The 15988-nt window shown below is 41.2% G+C and overlaps 1 protein-coding gene across 1 annotated transcript; it reads left to right on the top strand.

The window, feature by feature from the left end:
* The first annotated feature begins 350 nt into the window (after nucleotides 1-350).
* LOC120435098 (NLR family CARD domain-containing protein 3-like) lies at nucleotides 351-15852 on the top strand. The gene is made up of 7 exons (XM_039604031.1): nucleotides 351-410; nucleotides 1287-1502; nucleotides 4125-5914; nucleotides 12291-12464; nucleotides 13075-13248; nucleotides 15109-15155; nucleotides 15304-15852. Exons 1-7 carry the CDS (start codon nucleotides 351-353, stop codon nucleotides 15837-15839), a joined length of 2997 nt encoding a protein of 998 aa, XP_039459965.1. The 3' UTR covers nucleotides 15840-15852.
* Nucleotides 15853-15988: the final 136 nt, after the last annotated feature.

Below are 15988 nucleotides of genomic sequence, written 5' to 3'. Positions count from 1 at the left end.
GCATTTTTACAAACCAATTCTGGTTCATCCTTTTCATTCAACGATCCGCTTTTGCCCTTCTCATTCTCCGTCGCCGGCACACTTTTTCCTCCATGTGCGTATGAAAACAAAGGCACTGCGCATGCGCATTTTACCCATATTCTATCGCGATATTTCATTTTCTTATCATTGCCCAACATTATCTCTTTGGTGCAACATTATACCGTGCACCAAAGAGATCTTGAGTTTAACCAGCCCACCACTGCGCCTACCTCGACATCTTCGCCAGGGAGGTAGCATGACAGCATGGCATAGGCAAGTCGGGATATGTGACAGCAGCGGACACCAGGAATTCTGTCCTCTGTTAGAAAATGGAGCTGTATTTTGTCCAGAACTTCGGAGGTTCAGAAGCGATTGGCGATCGTACACCAGTAACAACCTTTCTTGAGTGACACACGACAGGAGCAATATAAAAAACAAACACAACTGAGAGCGACAGACGAGCAGCCACGTACACTGGCGCCAGGATCAGTGATATCTTGAATAGCTGTTTATAATATTTTGTTGTATTTTTTTTTTTTTTTTTTTAAATTCATAATGATTACTCCACAGAGTGAACCAGAAGAGCTCAGAGGTTCCCAGTGGTCAGTCTCCCCAGCAACATCAACCACAACTGGACTTCCTATTTATGGTAAATACACTGAACTTTTCCATCTAGAACATATAGTGTAAACTGCATTTTTATTAGCATTCATACTTTCGCATACTTTTCCAGAAACTTTATATTGAAATGATAATTATTATTCCTGCACTGATAAGTTCAAAAACTGTGGAAAAATAGTAGTAGTCTTTTCTCTATCGTTCCTCATTCTCTGCATCCCAAAAGGTTGATTCTGTTTATCTGGACATAGTATTTTCAGTGAGAGAAACGTAACTGAAACCACCCCACTGATTGAACTATGGCCCATTGTTCTTCAGTGGGCTCAGTTCAAGGAACTGACCTCCCAGCCCATTGTTCATTCAGTGGGTTGGTTTCAGTTATTGTGAAAATGTACTGTTTATAAGATTGGGGAAACCTGCAGTCAGTTGAGACTGAAGAAGTCACTTGTATGAGTGACGAAACGTTTCTCCCTCTGAAAATGCTAAGTCCAGGTGAACAGAATCAACCTTTTAGGATTTACTTACCTGGATGATTGAGCATGCATCACGACTCGTTCTCTCTACTCTTTTTTTTCCCTCTCTTTCCCTTCACTCTGCAACTGATTAAGGTGGAGTAATAAAGTTATTCATAAAGTATTCTGTTGCAGCTACTGGAAAACAATATCATCACTTTTGTGAAGAAAGAACTAAAGAAGATCCAGAAAATTTTGAGTCCAGATTACCCAGAATGCTTAGAGAGTCAGAGAGAGGATGATGAGCTATCAGAGGGTGAGGATAAAGAGGCATTTGTGAAGATAACACTCAACTTCCTGAGGAAAATGAAGCAGGAGGAGCTGGCTAATTGTTTGCAGAGCAGTAAGAGAATTTCTCTAAAGATTTAAGCTTTTGCATGAATGGAACATTTACTAATGTCTCAAGAGTTTGACTTACATACAGTGGGGGAAAATAATTATTTGATCCCCTGCAGAACTTGAAAGTTTTCTCTTACAAAGAAACTAATAGTCTCTAAATTTTAATGGTACTTTATAATTTAAACTATAAATACAGAAAAATCCCATTACATTGAGGTTATAAGTTCATTTCCATGTCCTTGAGTAAAAAAGTATTTGATCCCCTACAACTAAGCCAGAATTCTTGGTCCCACCGATTGGCTTTGTGCTCATGTGACACAGATTACAGTCAATCAACTACAGATACTCTTGATAGTTGGAAATTTTACCTGTCCACAGAAACAATTTCTTACATTACAACCTCTCCACCACCATGGGCAACACCAAAGCTGCCACTGGAGAAGGCTATCGATCGGCACAAGGTTGGAAGGCTACAAAACCATCAGCAAGAAGCCCAAAAAGTTAATTCTGTTCATGTGGATGCAGCATTTTCAGTGGGAGGAACGTTTTGTCACTCATCCAAGTGACTTCTTCAGTCTCAGCTGACTGCAGGTGACAAAACGTTTCTCCCACTGAAAAAGCTATGTCCACATGTACAGAATTAACTTTTTGGGATTTACTTACCTGGATGATTGAGCATGCATCAAGACATCAGCAAGATGCTTGATGAGAAGGTGACAGCTGTTGGTGTGATTATTCAGAAATGGAAGGAATATAAAATGAACGTCAATAGACATTGATCCCACAAGAAATGGCAATTTATAGCTACACAAATCTTGCTCATGGGGTGAGGATGACCATGAAGAAAGTGGTGAATCTACCCAAAGCTACTCAGAACAAGCTTGTTAATACAGTGGAACCCCGACTTAGGAAATTAATTTGTTCCCGAGGGTCTTTCGTAAGTCGAAAATTTTCGTAAGTCTTAGCACTCATCGCGCCTTTTGAGTAAACGATAGGCTAATTGCTAACTGCAACAAAAATACATCGCAAGTATGAAAGCCAAAGGGTTGTCACATGATTCGGAAGGCATCCTGGGCATTGTAGGCATTCTGGGCTCAGCCAATCAGAACCAGCGGATTTCGTTACAAGGCATTTTGCCGTAGCACGGGCAGAAATATTGCCGTTAAGTGCCTTTGTAACTTGAATTTTTCATTAAATGGGTATTCGTAAGTCAGGGTTCCACTGTAATCTGAAAGCAGTTGGGACTATAGTCACCAAGAACACCACTGGTAACACCACAATGGATTGAAAACTTGCAGCAAAGTACCCCTGCTCAAGAAGGCACATGTACAGACCTATCTAAAGTTGGTCAATGGTCACTTTATTGTCCCCAATGGGAGATGGATTTGTCCACACATGAAACAATACAAAAAAAAACAAACAAAAAAAAAAAAAAAAAAAAAAGCCCAGTCCAAGTTTTATCATCAACAAAGTGCAATGTGCAGTAGTGATGGAAACAATGCTCATGGTTTAGTATTATTAAGCATTATAACAGCAGCAGGTTAAAAAGACACTGTCTCTTGGTCTTCACTGCAGGCACTTTATACCAACAACCTGAGGGAAGCAGCTGAAAATTATTAAAGAGAGAATGGTCCGAGGACAAGGTCGCCTTCCTCAGCACCTGCCTGTTATAAAAGTCCACAAGCTGGACCTGAGACCTCCCTGTAATCTGACCAGCCACTTTAACCAGGTCACTTAGTGTGATCCTATTGATCAAAAACAAATTACCATACCAAGCAATGATACAGAACATTAAAACAGATTTTTAAAAAAAAAAAAACTTTTATAAAAAAGGGTCATCATTTCAGACGAGATATTAAAACCTCTCAATCACCTTAAAAAGTAAAGTCTTTGTTGGACCTTTTTTACTGTAGCATCAAAATGTTACTCCAAGGACAGAGCCTTATCAAGAACAACCCCCAAATACTAATAACTATCCACCAGTTCAATTGCTGCATGATTTACTGCTGTCAGTTCAGAAAAGGTTGACAGTGAACATAAATGTTTCAGTGACAGCTAGGGAAAAAAAGTGCTGTGAGTCAGATGAAACCAAAATCTAGGTCTGTGGCATCAAATTAAACTGCCATGTATGGAGGAAGCAAAATACTGAGCAAGATCCAAAGAACAAAGAACGCCAACCCACATTATGCTTTGGGGCAGTTTTTCAGCAAAGGGTACATGATGACTTCACCACATCGAGGAGCCAATGGCGGGGCTGAAACTTCAAATTGCCAAGCAGGAGCAAAGAAAGTTGTAGTATTTAGAGTTTCTTTTATGAGTAATAGCCAAAATCTCACCTGATGTGTGCGCAAACAACAAGAATAATATTGGCATTGTGCTTGCCAACAATGATTTCTCCATGAAAGTCTAAGTCAATTTTTGTTTGGGGATCAAACAAGTATTTTAATCAATGACATGTAAATCAATTTACAAGTTTAATGTAATGTGATTTTTCTGGACTTTGATTCATGTTCCATCTTTTTCAGCCAAAATTAATTTATCATAAAAATCCTTGCTAACTCCTTGATGTTTTTCGTCTGCTGTTTTTTGTTTGTTTGTTTGGTTTTTGTTTTTTTAGGAACTTCCAGTAAGAACTTCCAGTGGTGTCAGATTGAACTAAAATCTAAGCTGAAGAAGAAGTTCCAGTGTGTGTTTGAGGGGATCGCTAAAGCAGGAAACCCAACCCTTCTGAATCAGATCTACACAGAGCTCTACATCACAGAGGGAGGGACTGCAGAGGTCAATGATGAACATGAGGTCAGACAGATTGAAACAGCAGCCAGGAAACCCGACAGTCTAGAAGCAGTAATTGCAAAAGAAGACATCTTTAAAGCCTCACCTGGAAGAGATGAACCAATCAGAACAGTGCTGACAAAGGGAGTGGCTGGCATTGGGAAAACAGTCTTAACACAGAAATACACCCTGGACTGGGCTGAAGACAAAGCCAACCAGGACATCCAGTTCATATTTCCATTCACTTTCAGAGAGCTGAATGTGCTGAAAGAGGAAAAGTTCAGCTTGGTGGAACTTGTTCATCACTTCTTTACTGAAACCAAAGAAGCAGGAATCTGCAGCTTTGAAGACTTCCAGGTTGTGTTCATCTTTGATGGTCTGGATGAGTGTCGACTTCCTCTGGACTTCCACAAAACTACAATCCTAACTGACCCTAGAAAGTCCACCTCAGTGGATGTGCTGCTGATAAACCTCATCAGGGGGAAACTGCTTCCCTCTGCTCGCCTCTGGATAACCACACGACCTGCAGCAGCCAATCAGATCCCTCCTGACTGTGTTGGCATGGTGACAGAGGTCAGAGGGTTCACTGACCCACAGAAGGAGGAGTACTTCAGAAAGAGATTCAGAGATAAGAAGCAGATCAGCAGGATCATCTCCCACATCAAGACATCACGAAGCCTCCACATCATGTGCCACATCCCAGTCTTCTGCTGGATCACTGCTACAGTTCTGGAGGATGTGCTGAAAACCAGAGAGGGAGGACAGCTGCCCAAGACCCTGACTGAGATGTACATCCACTTCCTGGTGGTTCAGGCCAAAGTGAAGAAGGTCAAGTATGATGGAGGAGCTGAGACAGATCCACACTGGAGTCCAGAGAGCAGGAAGATGATGGAGTCTCTGGGAAAACTGGCTTTTGATCAGCTGCAGAAAGGAAACCTGATCTTCTATGAATCAGACCTGACAGAGTGTGGCATCGATATCAGAGCAGCCTCAGTGTACTCAGGAGTGTTCACACAGATCTTTAAAGAGGAGAGAGGACTGTACCAGGACAAGGTGTTCTGCTTCATCCATCTGAGTGTTCAGGAGTTTCTGGCTGCTCTTCATGTCCATCTGACCTTCATCAACTCTGGAAAAAATCTGCTGGAAGAACAACAAACAATCTCCCAGAAATATGAAAGAAGAGTATCTGCAGAGACACACTTCTACCAGAGTGCTGTGAACAAGGCCTTACAGAGTCAAAATGGACACCTGGACTTGTTCCTCCGCTTCCTCCTGGGTCTTTCACTGAAGACCAATCAGACTCTCCTGCAAGGCCTGCTGACACAAATAGAAAGTAGTTCACAGACCAATCAGGAAACAGTCCAGTACATCAAGGAAAACCTCAGTGAGAATTTGTCTGCAGAGAAAAGCATCAATCTGTTCCACTGTCTGAATGAACTGAATGATCGTTCTCTGGTGAAGGAGATCCAACAGTCCCTGAGTTCAGGAAGTCTCTCCACAGATAAACTGTCTCCTGCTCAGTGGTCAGCTCTGGTCTTCATCTTACTGTCATCAGAAAAAGATCTGGATGTGTTTGACCTGAATAAATACTCTGCTTCAGAGGAAGCTCTTCTGAGGCTGCTGCCAGTGGTCAAAGCCTCCAACAAAGCTCTGTAAGTAAATATGTGATCAGTTAAAATGTTGATTCTAGTTCACAAAAAGGTAGACATATGCAATTCAACAAAACTTGGACATCAATACACTGACCTCCTGGAGAGTATTCTTCACTTGGTTGGCTGTTTTGAAGGGACTTCTCATCACCATGGAAATGTTTTTTTGATCATCAACCACTGTTGTCTTTCATGGACATCCAGGTCTTTTTGTGTTGCCAAGTTCACCAGTGCTTACCTTCTATCTCAGGATGTTCCAAACTGTAGATTTTGTCACTGTTTTTGCAGCTCAAGCGCAAGCCTTTAACCACATGTTGTCTGTTCATGGTAAAATCTTCCAAATGCAAGCACCCCACCTCAAATCAGCTCCAGGCCTTTTATTTGCTTAATTGATAACGGCATAACAAAGTAATTGCCCACACCTGACCATGAAATAGCCTCGATTTTTCAAAGAACTTTCCTTCCCATACCAGTTGGTGGCGGTAATGCACCTTTCAGTTGTTTGCAAACCACCAATAAAAATGTAGAAGAAGGAGAAGAAGCTCTTTGTTTCATTAAAGAAGAGGGTAGCATTAGGGCTGTGCGATATGACCAAAATCTCATATCCCGATATTAAGACATCTATCGTCCGATAACGATATAAATCACAAAAATGTAACATTTTCTGTAAATTCTGTGAATGTCGGGCAGCTCGACTTGCGTGAAGTGTTTCCAGCTGGGCGTTGCGTACCTGGAGTCGAGTGTTTTAACTGATGCATGAAACTATACATTTTTAGACATAGGTTGTTACGGCCGCCGTTTTCTTTGAGTATTTATTACACAGCGTGCTGCGGGGAAAAGCCTGTTCTAACGTTTTAGTCTAAGGTTTATTTTTTAACACCTGACGGCTCTTTTTTTGCTTCTCATCCGTAAATACTCTGCATCTTTCACGTGATTCAGTTTATTTTGAAAAGTCTCAACAGGATCTTGAGCTTTATTGTGAAAGGTTTATGTGGAAAATAAACAAGCGGACACGAGGTGGTTTTACCGTCGTTGTTGCTAACGACAACGCATAAAAACAAGTGCTTGTCCGTCTGTAATGTGGTTATATTAAATATAAGAGAAAGAGAGAACTTTAGGAAATTAATATAGCCACTACAGTGACCATCAAAATAATGAAAAAATATTGCCGTAAACAGTTTATTTTGCGACACCGCGAAACAAACGATAGCGTAAAATGAAACGATAGACGTTTTTATATCGTCATCCGATATATATCGTTATATCGAACAGCCCTAGGTAGCATATATTGAGGAGCTAAAACACCTAAAACCTTTATCCAGTTTGAATGTGGATAGCATTATGTTCATGTCCGTTATGTAAGTAACTGGAATATGTTTCAGGAAGCAGGTAAAAAAAAAAACTTGTGTCAATGTCAAATTATAAATGGACCTAACGGTAAAATACCTTGAGGTGACTTTTTTGTGATTTGGCGCTGTATAACTAAAATTGAATTGAATTTCTCCTCTGATTTTTCTAAACAAACTTCAAACTAGCTGATAGAAACTCCCTCTCTCTTTATCGTTTAACCAAGCTCTGCATTTGCTAGTAAACTGAATTCATTATAGATTACGTTAATGTTTGCCTTATGGTTGAGATGTTTCACAATCAGTGTTCTTAGTGGAGCATTATTATCTGTTTGGCCTGACCTGCTGCTCTCTTTCCAGAATAATTCAGCTGTCAACTCAAAGCACCTCCAGCATTCGGTTTACCAAGTTACAAACATTGGTTTGATCCTTCTCCCTCTGGCATGTTACTAGCACCAGGTGTTCATTTATTGATGTTATCTACAAATCCACAAGCTTTGTTCTTAATTTCTAATAGAGATGGACCGATCCGATATTACGCATCGGTATCGGTACCGATCGCTACCGATCCAGTAATTTACATCGGATATCGGGGAGAAATAAAAAATGTAATCCGATCCATTAAATATCAAAAAAGCACCTCACAAAACTTGCGACACGGCGTGACACGGCTTATGACCGTAGCACGTTGGCACAGTGTGCTCACGTGATAGAGCGGCTGTGTGTATTTGTAGCCTTGCTAGCAATCCAGCATTTCATCTCCGAGGAACTGATCCCATTGAGAAGTAAAGCAAGTGTGTAAGTTCATCTCTGAATGTTTGTAAAGCATTCCCATGTTAAACTTAACAACCGATATATGGAGTGACTGCCTCTCGCTCTCCTGCTGCTACTTCAATCGTGAAACTGCTTAATGATCAGCTGATCGGCTTTTCTGTCACGAGTCCGTCTCTCTTCTTTGTTTTTGGCCCACTTTGCACCAGAAAGAGGAAACCAGCGGCTGAACAACAGCAGCACGTTTAAGCTTGATAAGCTGTTGTTAGAATTTATTTAATATTACTTTCTACAGCAGGATCCTTTTCTACGTAGCTGACTGCTGGTAACTGTGCAGGGGCGGATCTAGCAAAGTTTAGCCAGGGGGGCCGATAGGGCATTAACAGGGAAAAGGGGGAACAAAGACATACTTTTCTTTCTTATTCTCATTTAAAATGTCTAGCTTTTAATAAATAATTATCTGAATCTTACACCCAAAGTTTTAATCTGATGTAAAATGTATAGAAGTCCTTTACTGTATATAGTAACTGTTAAGTCTAATATACCCTAGTAAACTATAGTACTTTTTCCTCTGGGAAGGTACCATCTGTGCAGTTTGCAATTCTGTAGAAGAAAGATGTTGAATCTATTTAATTATTCTTGAAAAATAATTTATTTCTGTGCTTTTTTTCACACTGCATCAAATTAAAGTTGATTACATCGATTAAGCATCATGAGGTGGAGGGTGGGGGGTGCACTTCCTGTTGTCCCCATCAGTGATGAGGCCAACTATTGCAGCGTCATCAGAGAACTTCTGCAGGGAGCACTGGGTGGAGTTTTGGGAGAAGTCTGCAGTGTAGATGGTGAAGAGGAACAGAGCCAGAGCCTGTTGGGTCTTTGTATCCACATGCCCCGCTAGTTTAGAGACTTATTCCTCATGAAGAACGGAAAACAAGACAGAACATCTTCAACAGGTCTTTTAACTCGCTAACGAGGGAAGTTTAGGTCAGAACCAGCTCTTAGAGCTCACACTCCTCATCTGCCTCCAAACCCAAATCCTTCAAAGAGCAGCTGTCTTCGTAGCCTTTTTATTGACAAACTGTTACAATGCACATCACAGCAAAAGCACCTCCCTCCGTATAACCCCCCTTGGTTACAAAGACAAGGCAATATGCATGTGTATGTGTAAGCGCCTGTATGCATGTGCAAGAGCGTGTGTGTGTGTGTGTGTGTGGGTGTGTGTGTGGGTGTGTGTGTCTCTGTATGCATGTGTCTCTGTATGCGTGACTTCCTGCTCATCAAAAGGATCATGAAAGCAGGAAGCAACATCAAACAGAATCTTCACAAGGGATGTGCTTGCGATAAAACCTCCCCCAGCACAGAGTGGCTGGAGAGGTGATCAGAGACAAAGGAATGTCTTGATCCTATAGATTGAACTAAGACTTTACAAATTTAAGAAACACAATGACAACATTCAACAATTAGACTTAACAGAACCGTTCCCTGTGGGGCCCTCCTACTGCAGACGACCCTGTCTGACACACAGCCCTGAGTTCTCACGTACTGTGGTCAGTCGGTGAGGTAGTCCAGTATCCATGTAGTGAGGTGATAGTCCACTCCTGTGTTCTCCAGCTTACCCTTCAGGAGTGTGGGAAGAATGGTGTTAAAGTGACCAGAGAAATAAAAAAAAGAGATTCTCACAGTGCTCCCAGCGGTCTCCATGTGAGAGAGGGAATGATGTAGGAGGTGAATGACAGCATCATCCACTCCAGTGCCAGGTTGGTAGGCAAACTGAAGTGGGTCCACTAATGAGCTTACCAGGGGCCGAAGCTGTTCCAGGACCAGCCGCTCCAGAGTCTTCATCAGCTGGGATGTCAGAGCCCCCAGGCTGTAGCTGTTAAGGTCATTGAGATGTGGAGTCTTTGGCACTGGTACAACACAGGATTTTTCCAGAGCCTTGGAACTCTCCCCAGCCTCAGGCTCAGGCTGAAGATGTGCTCCATCACCCAACACAGTTGACCAGCGCAGGACCTGACAACCCTTGAGCTGATCCAATTTGGACCCACTGCCTTCCTGGCTCTGATCCTGTGTTGGATGTGTGCTGGATGCTGTGGTTGGGGGTGGGGAATAATGACCAGGGTGATTAGAGGTGGTGTGAAGTGGTTGAGGTGTCAGAGGTGGAACAGCAGTAGTGGGGGTGGGTGAGTCTGCAGCCGATGTTGAAGACTGCATCCAGGATGAATTAAACCTGTTAAGGAAGTGATTCAGTTCATTTGCCCACCTCACATCCCCTCCGGGCAGGGAGTTCTGATCTTTGTGGCCTGAGATGGTTCTAAGGCCTCTCCAGACTTCACTAACATTGTTTTGCTGAAGATGGTTTTCCATCTTCTGCCTGTAGCTGTCCTTCCCATACCTGATAAATCCTTTCAGCTCTCTCTTCACCCTTTTTTAACTCATCTTTGTCCCTGGATTTGAAGGCCCTCCTCTTCTGCTTGAGGACGGCTTTTATTTGTGGGCTAATTCAGGGTTGGTTGTTGGAGACACACTTGGAGCGAGCTGTTTATAAAGGCTGATGAAAAAACATGAGAGAAAAAAGGGTAAAAGAGAACCAAGATGAAGCTAAACAATAAACTAAACTGGTAGAACTAAAACTGAAAACTAAACCCTGAGAAACACAGAACATGAAACTTGAACTTGGGAAAACCTTGAAACATGAAGACCTGAAACATTACATATGGTGAACAGATGACCTGATGATGAATGAAAGATGACTTAACACATAAATACACATTAGGGTGACGAGAGAAGAGGAAACACACGGGGAACACAGACAAGACAGAAGGAAGCAAAAGTAAACACACCGAGATAAGACGTGACACTCTCAAAATAAAAGAGGAAATACTAAGACGCAGACTAAAAATACACGGCTAGACATGGGCCGGGAGGAAAGAACGCATAGTGGAACAAGACCGACTGGGGAGACCTAGGAAGGAGAGCGGAAAGAAGAGGGACATGACAGGCTGTGGAGACATACATGATTAATATATGACAAACAGGGGAAAAATGGAGTGAAACACAAGGAGTGAACAAGGAGGGAAGCAAAAAAGGGAGACAAAACACAAAGGCATGGCTGGGGTCAGGGAACAAGGAAGAGAGGGACACGGGATGACAGACATATACTGGAAACACAGAGGCAAGACCAAGACACCAAATCGATAAGAAGCTAAACAGGGAATGTCTCGTCTTGATGCATGCTCAATCATTCAGGTAAGTAAATCCCCCAGAATTGATGCTGTTCATCTGGATATAGCCTTTTCAGATAAACGTTTCGTCACTCATCCAAGTGACTTCTTCAGTCTTAACTGACTGCAGGTTCCCCAATCTTATAAACAGTACATTTGCCTCCTGTATGGAGAAACTAGTCACATGCATTGCTCAGGTGTGATGGTGGTCCATTCTTTAACAAAAAACAGTCTTTAAGTCTTAAAGGTTTATGGGCCCCTTCTATGAACTCCAAGCTTTAGTTCTTTCCATAGATTTTCAGTTGGATTCAGATCAGGCAATTGGCTGGGCCTTTCTAGCAGCTTTAGTTTCTTTCTCTGAAATCAACTGAGAGTTTCCTTGGCTGTATGTTTGGAATCAATGTCTCACTGAAACATCCACCCTCATTTAATCTTAATCATCCTGGTAGATAACAGCAGATTTTTATCAAGAATGTTTCTGTACATTTTTCCATTCACTCCTCTTTCAATTATATGGAGCATGCCAGTGCTGTATGCAGAAAAAAGTCCCACACCATGATACTCCCATCTTTAAAATTCACTAATGGTATGGTGTTTATGGGGTGATATGCGGTGCCTTTTGGCCTCCAAAAGTGGTGTGTATTATTGTATCCAAAGAGTATAATTTTCAAGTCAAACTTGATTAAACTTAATTTAGTCAAACAACCTTCAACTTGGTTTTTCTTTAGCAGTAGAGTTTGTGGGTTAAGAGTGCATACAGGCCATGGTGTTTGAGTGCATTAGTCATTTTATTTATAGAAACCTTACCTCCTGACTGCAGGTCTTTCTGTAGCTCTCCACAACTCTTCTGATAATTCTTTTTACTTCTGAAATCCTTCTCACCAGTTTATAGTAATGAGGTATTATTGTGTTTTATAGTTGTTCCTTGCTTGAATATTAAGGTTTATCATGAGTTTTTACACAGAGATATGGCCTAAATTCAAAATTTGTCATTTTATTTGATCACAAATGTTTCTTTATATTTTCTTTTTTTTTTTTCAGATTGAGTGCTTGCAACCTTTCAGAGAGAAGCTGTGAAGCTCTGTCGTCAATTCTCAGATCCCAGTACTGTAGTCTGAGAGAGCTGGACCTGAGTAACAACAACCTGCAGAATTCAGGAGTGAAGCTTCTCTCTGTAGGACTGAAGAGTCCGAATTGTACACTAGAAACTCTTAGGTCAGGATTCAGACTTTCCCACTGAAAATCTATGTTTATTTAGAATACAAAGTAAAAAAAATGTGATGGTTTTCTTACTTTATTTAATTACCTCAGTCCAATAAAACTTCTGATCTGAAGAGTTTTCAACAGTTGTATATTCATATATCTGAAGTGTACTGCATCTCTAGCCTAATAACACCTGGGACACCCTTCAGCTTTCCTTTCATCCTGAATTGAATAATTGGTTAAGAAAATTCAGTGGATGAATAAGAGGGATTGCCTGGATCACCTATAACTTGTTACTGCTAAAATAAAACAGCTGAGTTAGACTTGGCCCTAATAACCTCATAACCTTGATGTCTAACCACATACATACGCTCTATGTCTTTACCTTGCAGCTGACACTGTGAGGAAACTTGGAATTGTTTTATCCAGGTTGTGTCCTCCAATGTGTACTTTAAACAAACATATAGAACTCTGAGGATGTACTACTGAAATTTTATCATGTGCTGTTATGAAGGTTTTCTGAAAAGCCTTCCATTGATGCTGCACTCAGAGTATTAGCAGGAACTAGAAAGAGAGATCGTGCATTTACAGATGGATTGGGTTTTTTTGTGTGTGTGTGCAGTCTGTCAGGCTGTGTGATCACACAGGAAGGCTGTACTTCTCTGGCCTCAGCTCTCAGCTCCAACCCTTCCCATCTGAGAGAACTGGACCTGAGCTACAATCATCCTGGGGACTCAGGATTGGAGTTGCTGTCGGCTGGTCTGAAGGATCCACAATGGAGAATGGACACTCTCAGGTAGGCAGAGATAGAGGGGGAATGCTGGAAACTTCTCTTTCACTCTAATGATTTGCTTCTTTTTTCGTTTTCTAAAAAATGACCTCACTGGAAGATTTGATGGAAAGTTTGATATATATACAGGTCCTTCTCAAAAAATTAGCATATTGTGATAAAGTTCATTATTTCCTGTAACGTACTGATAAACATTAGACTTTCATATATTTTAGATTCATTACACACAACTGAAGTAGTTCAAGCCTTTCATTGTTTTAATATTGATGATTTTGGCATACATAACTCATGAAAACCCAAAATTCCTATCTCAAAAAATTAGTAACATTACCTCCAGTAACACTGTGAGGAACCTTGGAGTCATTTCGACCAGGATATGTCCTTCAATGCACATATTTAACAAATATGTAAGACTGCTTTCTTCCATTTTTGCAGCATCTCAAAAATTAGAAATATCCTGTCTCAGAGTGATGCTGAAAAACTAGTTTATGCATTTATTACTTCTAGGCTGGACTTCAGTAATTCGCCATTGTCACCATGTCTGAAAATTTCCCTGAAAACCTTCAGTTAATCCAAAATGCTGCAGCAAGAGTCCTGACAGGGACTAGAAAGAGAGAGCATATTTCTCCTGTTTTGGCTTCCCTTCATTGGCTTCCTGTTAAATCCAGAATTGAATTCAAAATCCTGCTCCTCACATACAAAGTCTTAAATAATCAGGCCCCATCTTATCTTAATGACCTTGTAGTACCATATCACCCTATTAGAGCACTTCGCTCTTGCACTGCAGGCCTACTTGCTGTTCCTAGAGTATTTAAAAGTAGAATGGGAGGCAGAGCCTTCAGTTTTCAGGCCCCTCTTCTGTGGAACCAGCTTCCACTTTGGATTCAGGGGACAGACACTATCTCTACTTTTAAGATTAGGCTTCAAGCTTTCCTTTTTGCTGAAGCATATAGTTTCTTCTTGTTAAAAGGGAGTTTTCCCTTCCCACTGTTACCAAAGCACTTGCTTATTGGGGTTCATATGATTGTTGGGCTTTTTCTTTGTATGTATTACTGTAATGTATACAATTTTACTTATCTTGAGCAGGTGATGAGATAAATAATCACCAAAAGGACATGCTCTGCTGCAATCTTTGTTGCTGTTTGAACTTCTAGGTGTTCACTGTCAGATCCATATGTACAATTGGATCTGAGAACATTTTATTTACAATTATTGTCCAGAAATCATATTTTTAGTAGGTTCACAGTTTTTCAGAATTTATGAATCAGAATGTGGAGCGCAAGATGACTGTGTTCTGCTCTTCAGGATCTTTGTCATCCTTTTAAAAAAGTAAAATAAAAAAAAAAATGTAGTGAGCAAGTCAGGAATCAGTTTGGACAGTGATCTCAGTTCTAATAATGAGGTCAATAAGGTTACCAGAACTTATTTCTATCAGTTTTTTTTTTCTCAAACTATATGTGAGAAACTACAATGGAGAAAACCGTAAGGTCTGAGGTAATGAGCGAACCCAAACGCAGGACTCTTCCAAATAAAGACAGTCAGTTTATTTACACTGATTATTAGTGAACAACAATGTGACAATCCTGGCTCCCATGGAAATTTTACCAAAATCCTAAAGAGTGCTTGTTTCCATGGCATGAATTGTGAAACAGCAACGCCCAATCTGTACAGTTGCTACTCTCCCATGAAAAACTCAGATCCCAACTCTTAGTGAGAAAAAACGAATAAGTTGATCTGACAATGACACACACAAAGTTTTCACTAACAAATCCATGGCTGTACTGATTAGTAAACTCAATGCTGAGGGCAATTTAATGTCCATGTGTGCATGCTGACTGTGCTGCTCTGACCCCCTCCTCCTTTCAGGGTGGAGCCTGCTGGAGTCCGATGGTTGAGACCAGGTCTGAGGAAGTGTAAGTGTGTTTTTAATGGGATTCATGAAAACAAAGCAGCACACATTCAACCATCTTCATCATGTCAGGAGTCATCATCAAAGTGTCAATCAATGAACAGATGATGGATCAATAACTGCAGCTGGATTGTGTTTGTTCTCTCCATCAGATTCCTGTCAACTCACAATCGACACAAACACAGTGAACACAAACCTCCAACTGTCTGACAACAACAGGAAGGTGACATGTGTGGAGGAGGTTCAGTCATATCCTGATCATCCAGACAGATTTGATGGTTTGTGGTCTCCTCAACTGTTGTGTAGAAATGGTCTGACTGGTCGCTGTTACTGGGAGGTCGAGTGGAGAGGGGATATTTGTATATCAGTGAGTTACAGAAGAATAAGAAGGAAAGGAAGCAGTGACTGTTGGTTTGGATGGAATGATCAGTCCTGGAGTCTCAGGTGTGCTAATGACGGTCCTCGTCATATTTGGCACAATAACAGATCAACATCCATCTCCTCCTCCTCCTCCTCCTCTGTCTCTAACAGAGTAGCAGTGTATGTGGACTGTCCTGCTGGCACTCTGTCCTTCTACAGAGTCTCCTCTGACACTCTGATCCACCTCCACACCTTCAACACCACATTTACTGAAACTCTTTATCCGGGGTTTGGATTCTGGTCTAGTTCCTCAGTGTCCCTGTGCTGAGTGGAGTGTAAAGAGTGTCTCCTATTAGAGAAACACTCTGACTGTGTCACGGGGTGGAAATGGACAAGTTGCTTTGGGTTTTTATTGTGCATGTTTTGCTGTGTTTTACTTTAATATTGTACAGTGTTTTATTTTTATGAGTTGTTGCA

This window comes from Oreochromis aureus, linkage group 3, assembly GCF_013358895.1.
Source record: "Oreochromis aureus strain Israel breed Guangdong linkage group 3, ZZ_aureus, whole genome shotgun sequence".
Classification (NCBI taxonomy): Eukaryota; Metazoa; Chordata; class Actinopteri; order Cichliformes; family Cichlidae; genus Oreochromis; species Oreochromis aureus.
This window is presented reverse-complemented; position numbering and strand designations above follow the sequence as displayed.

Coding starts and splice junctions, on each gene's coding strand:
- LOC120435098 (XM_039604031.1), top strand. CDS start 351: ATGGAGCTGTATTTTGTCCAGAACTTCGGAGGTTCAGAAGCGATTGGC. Junction 411..1,286: donor CGATTGGCGATCGTACACCA/GTAACAACCTTT, acceptor ATTCTGTTGCAG/CTACTGGAAAACAATATCAT. Junction 12,465..13,074: donor TGTACACTAGAAACTCTTAG/GTCAGGATTCAG, acceptor GTGTGTGTGCAG/TCTGTCAGGCTGTGTGATCA.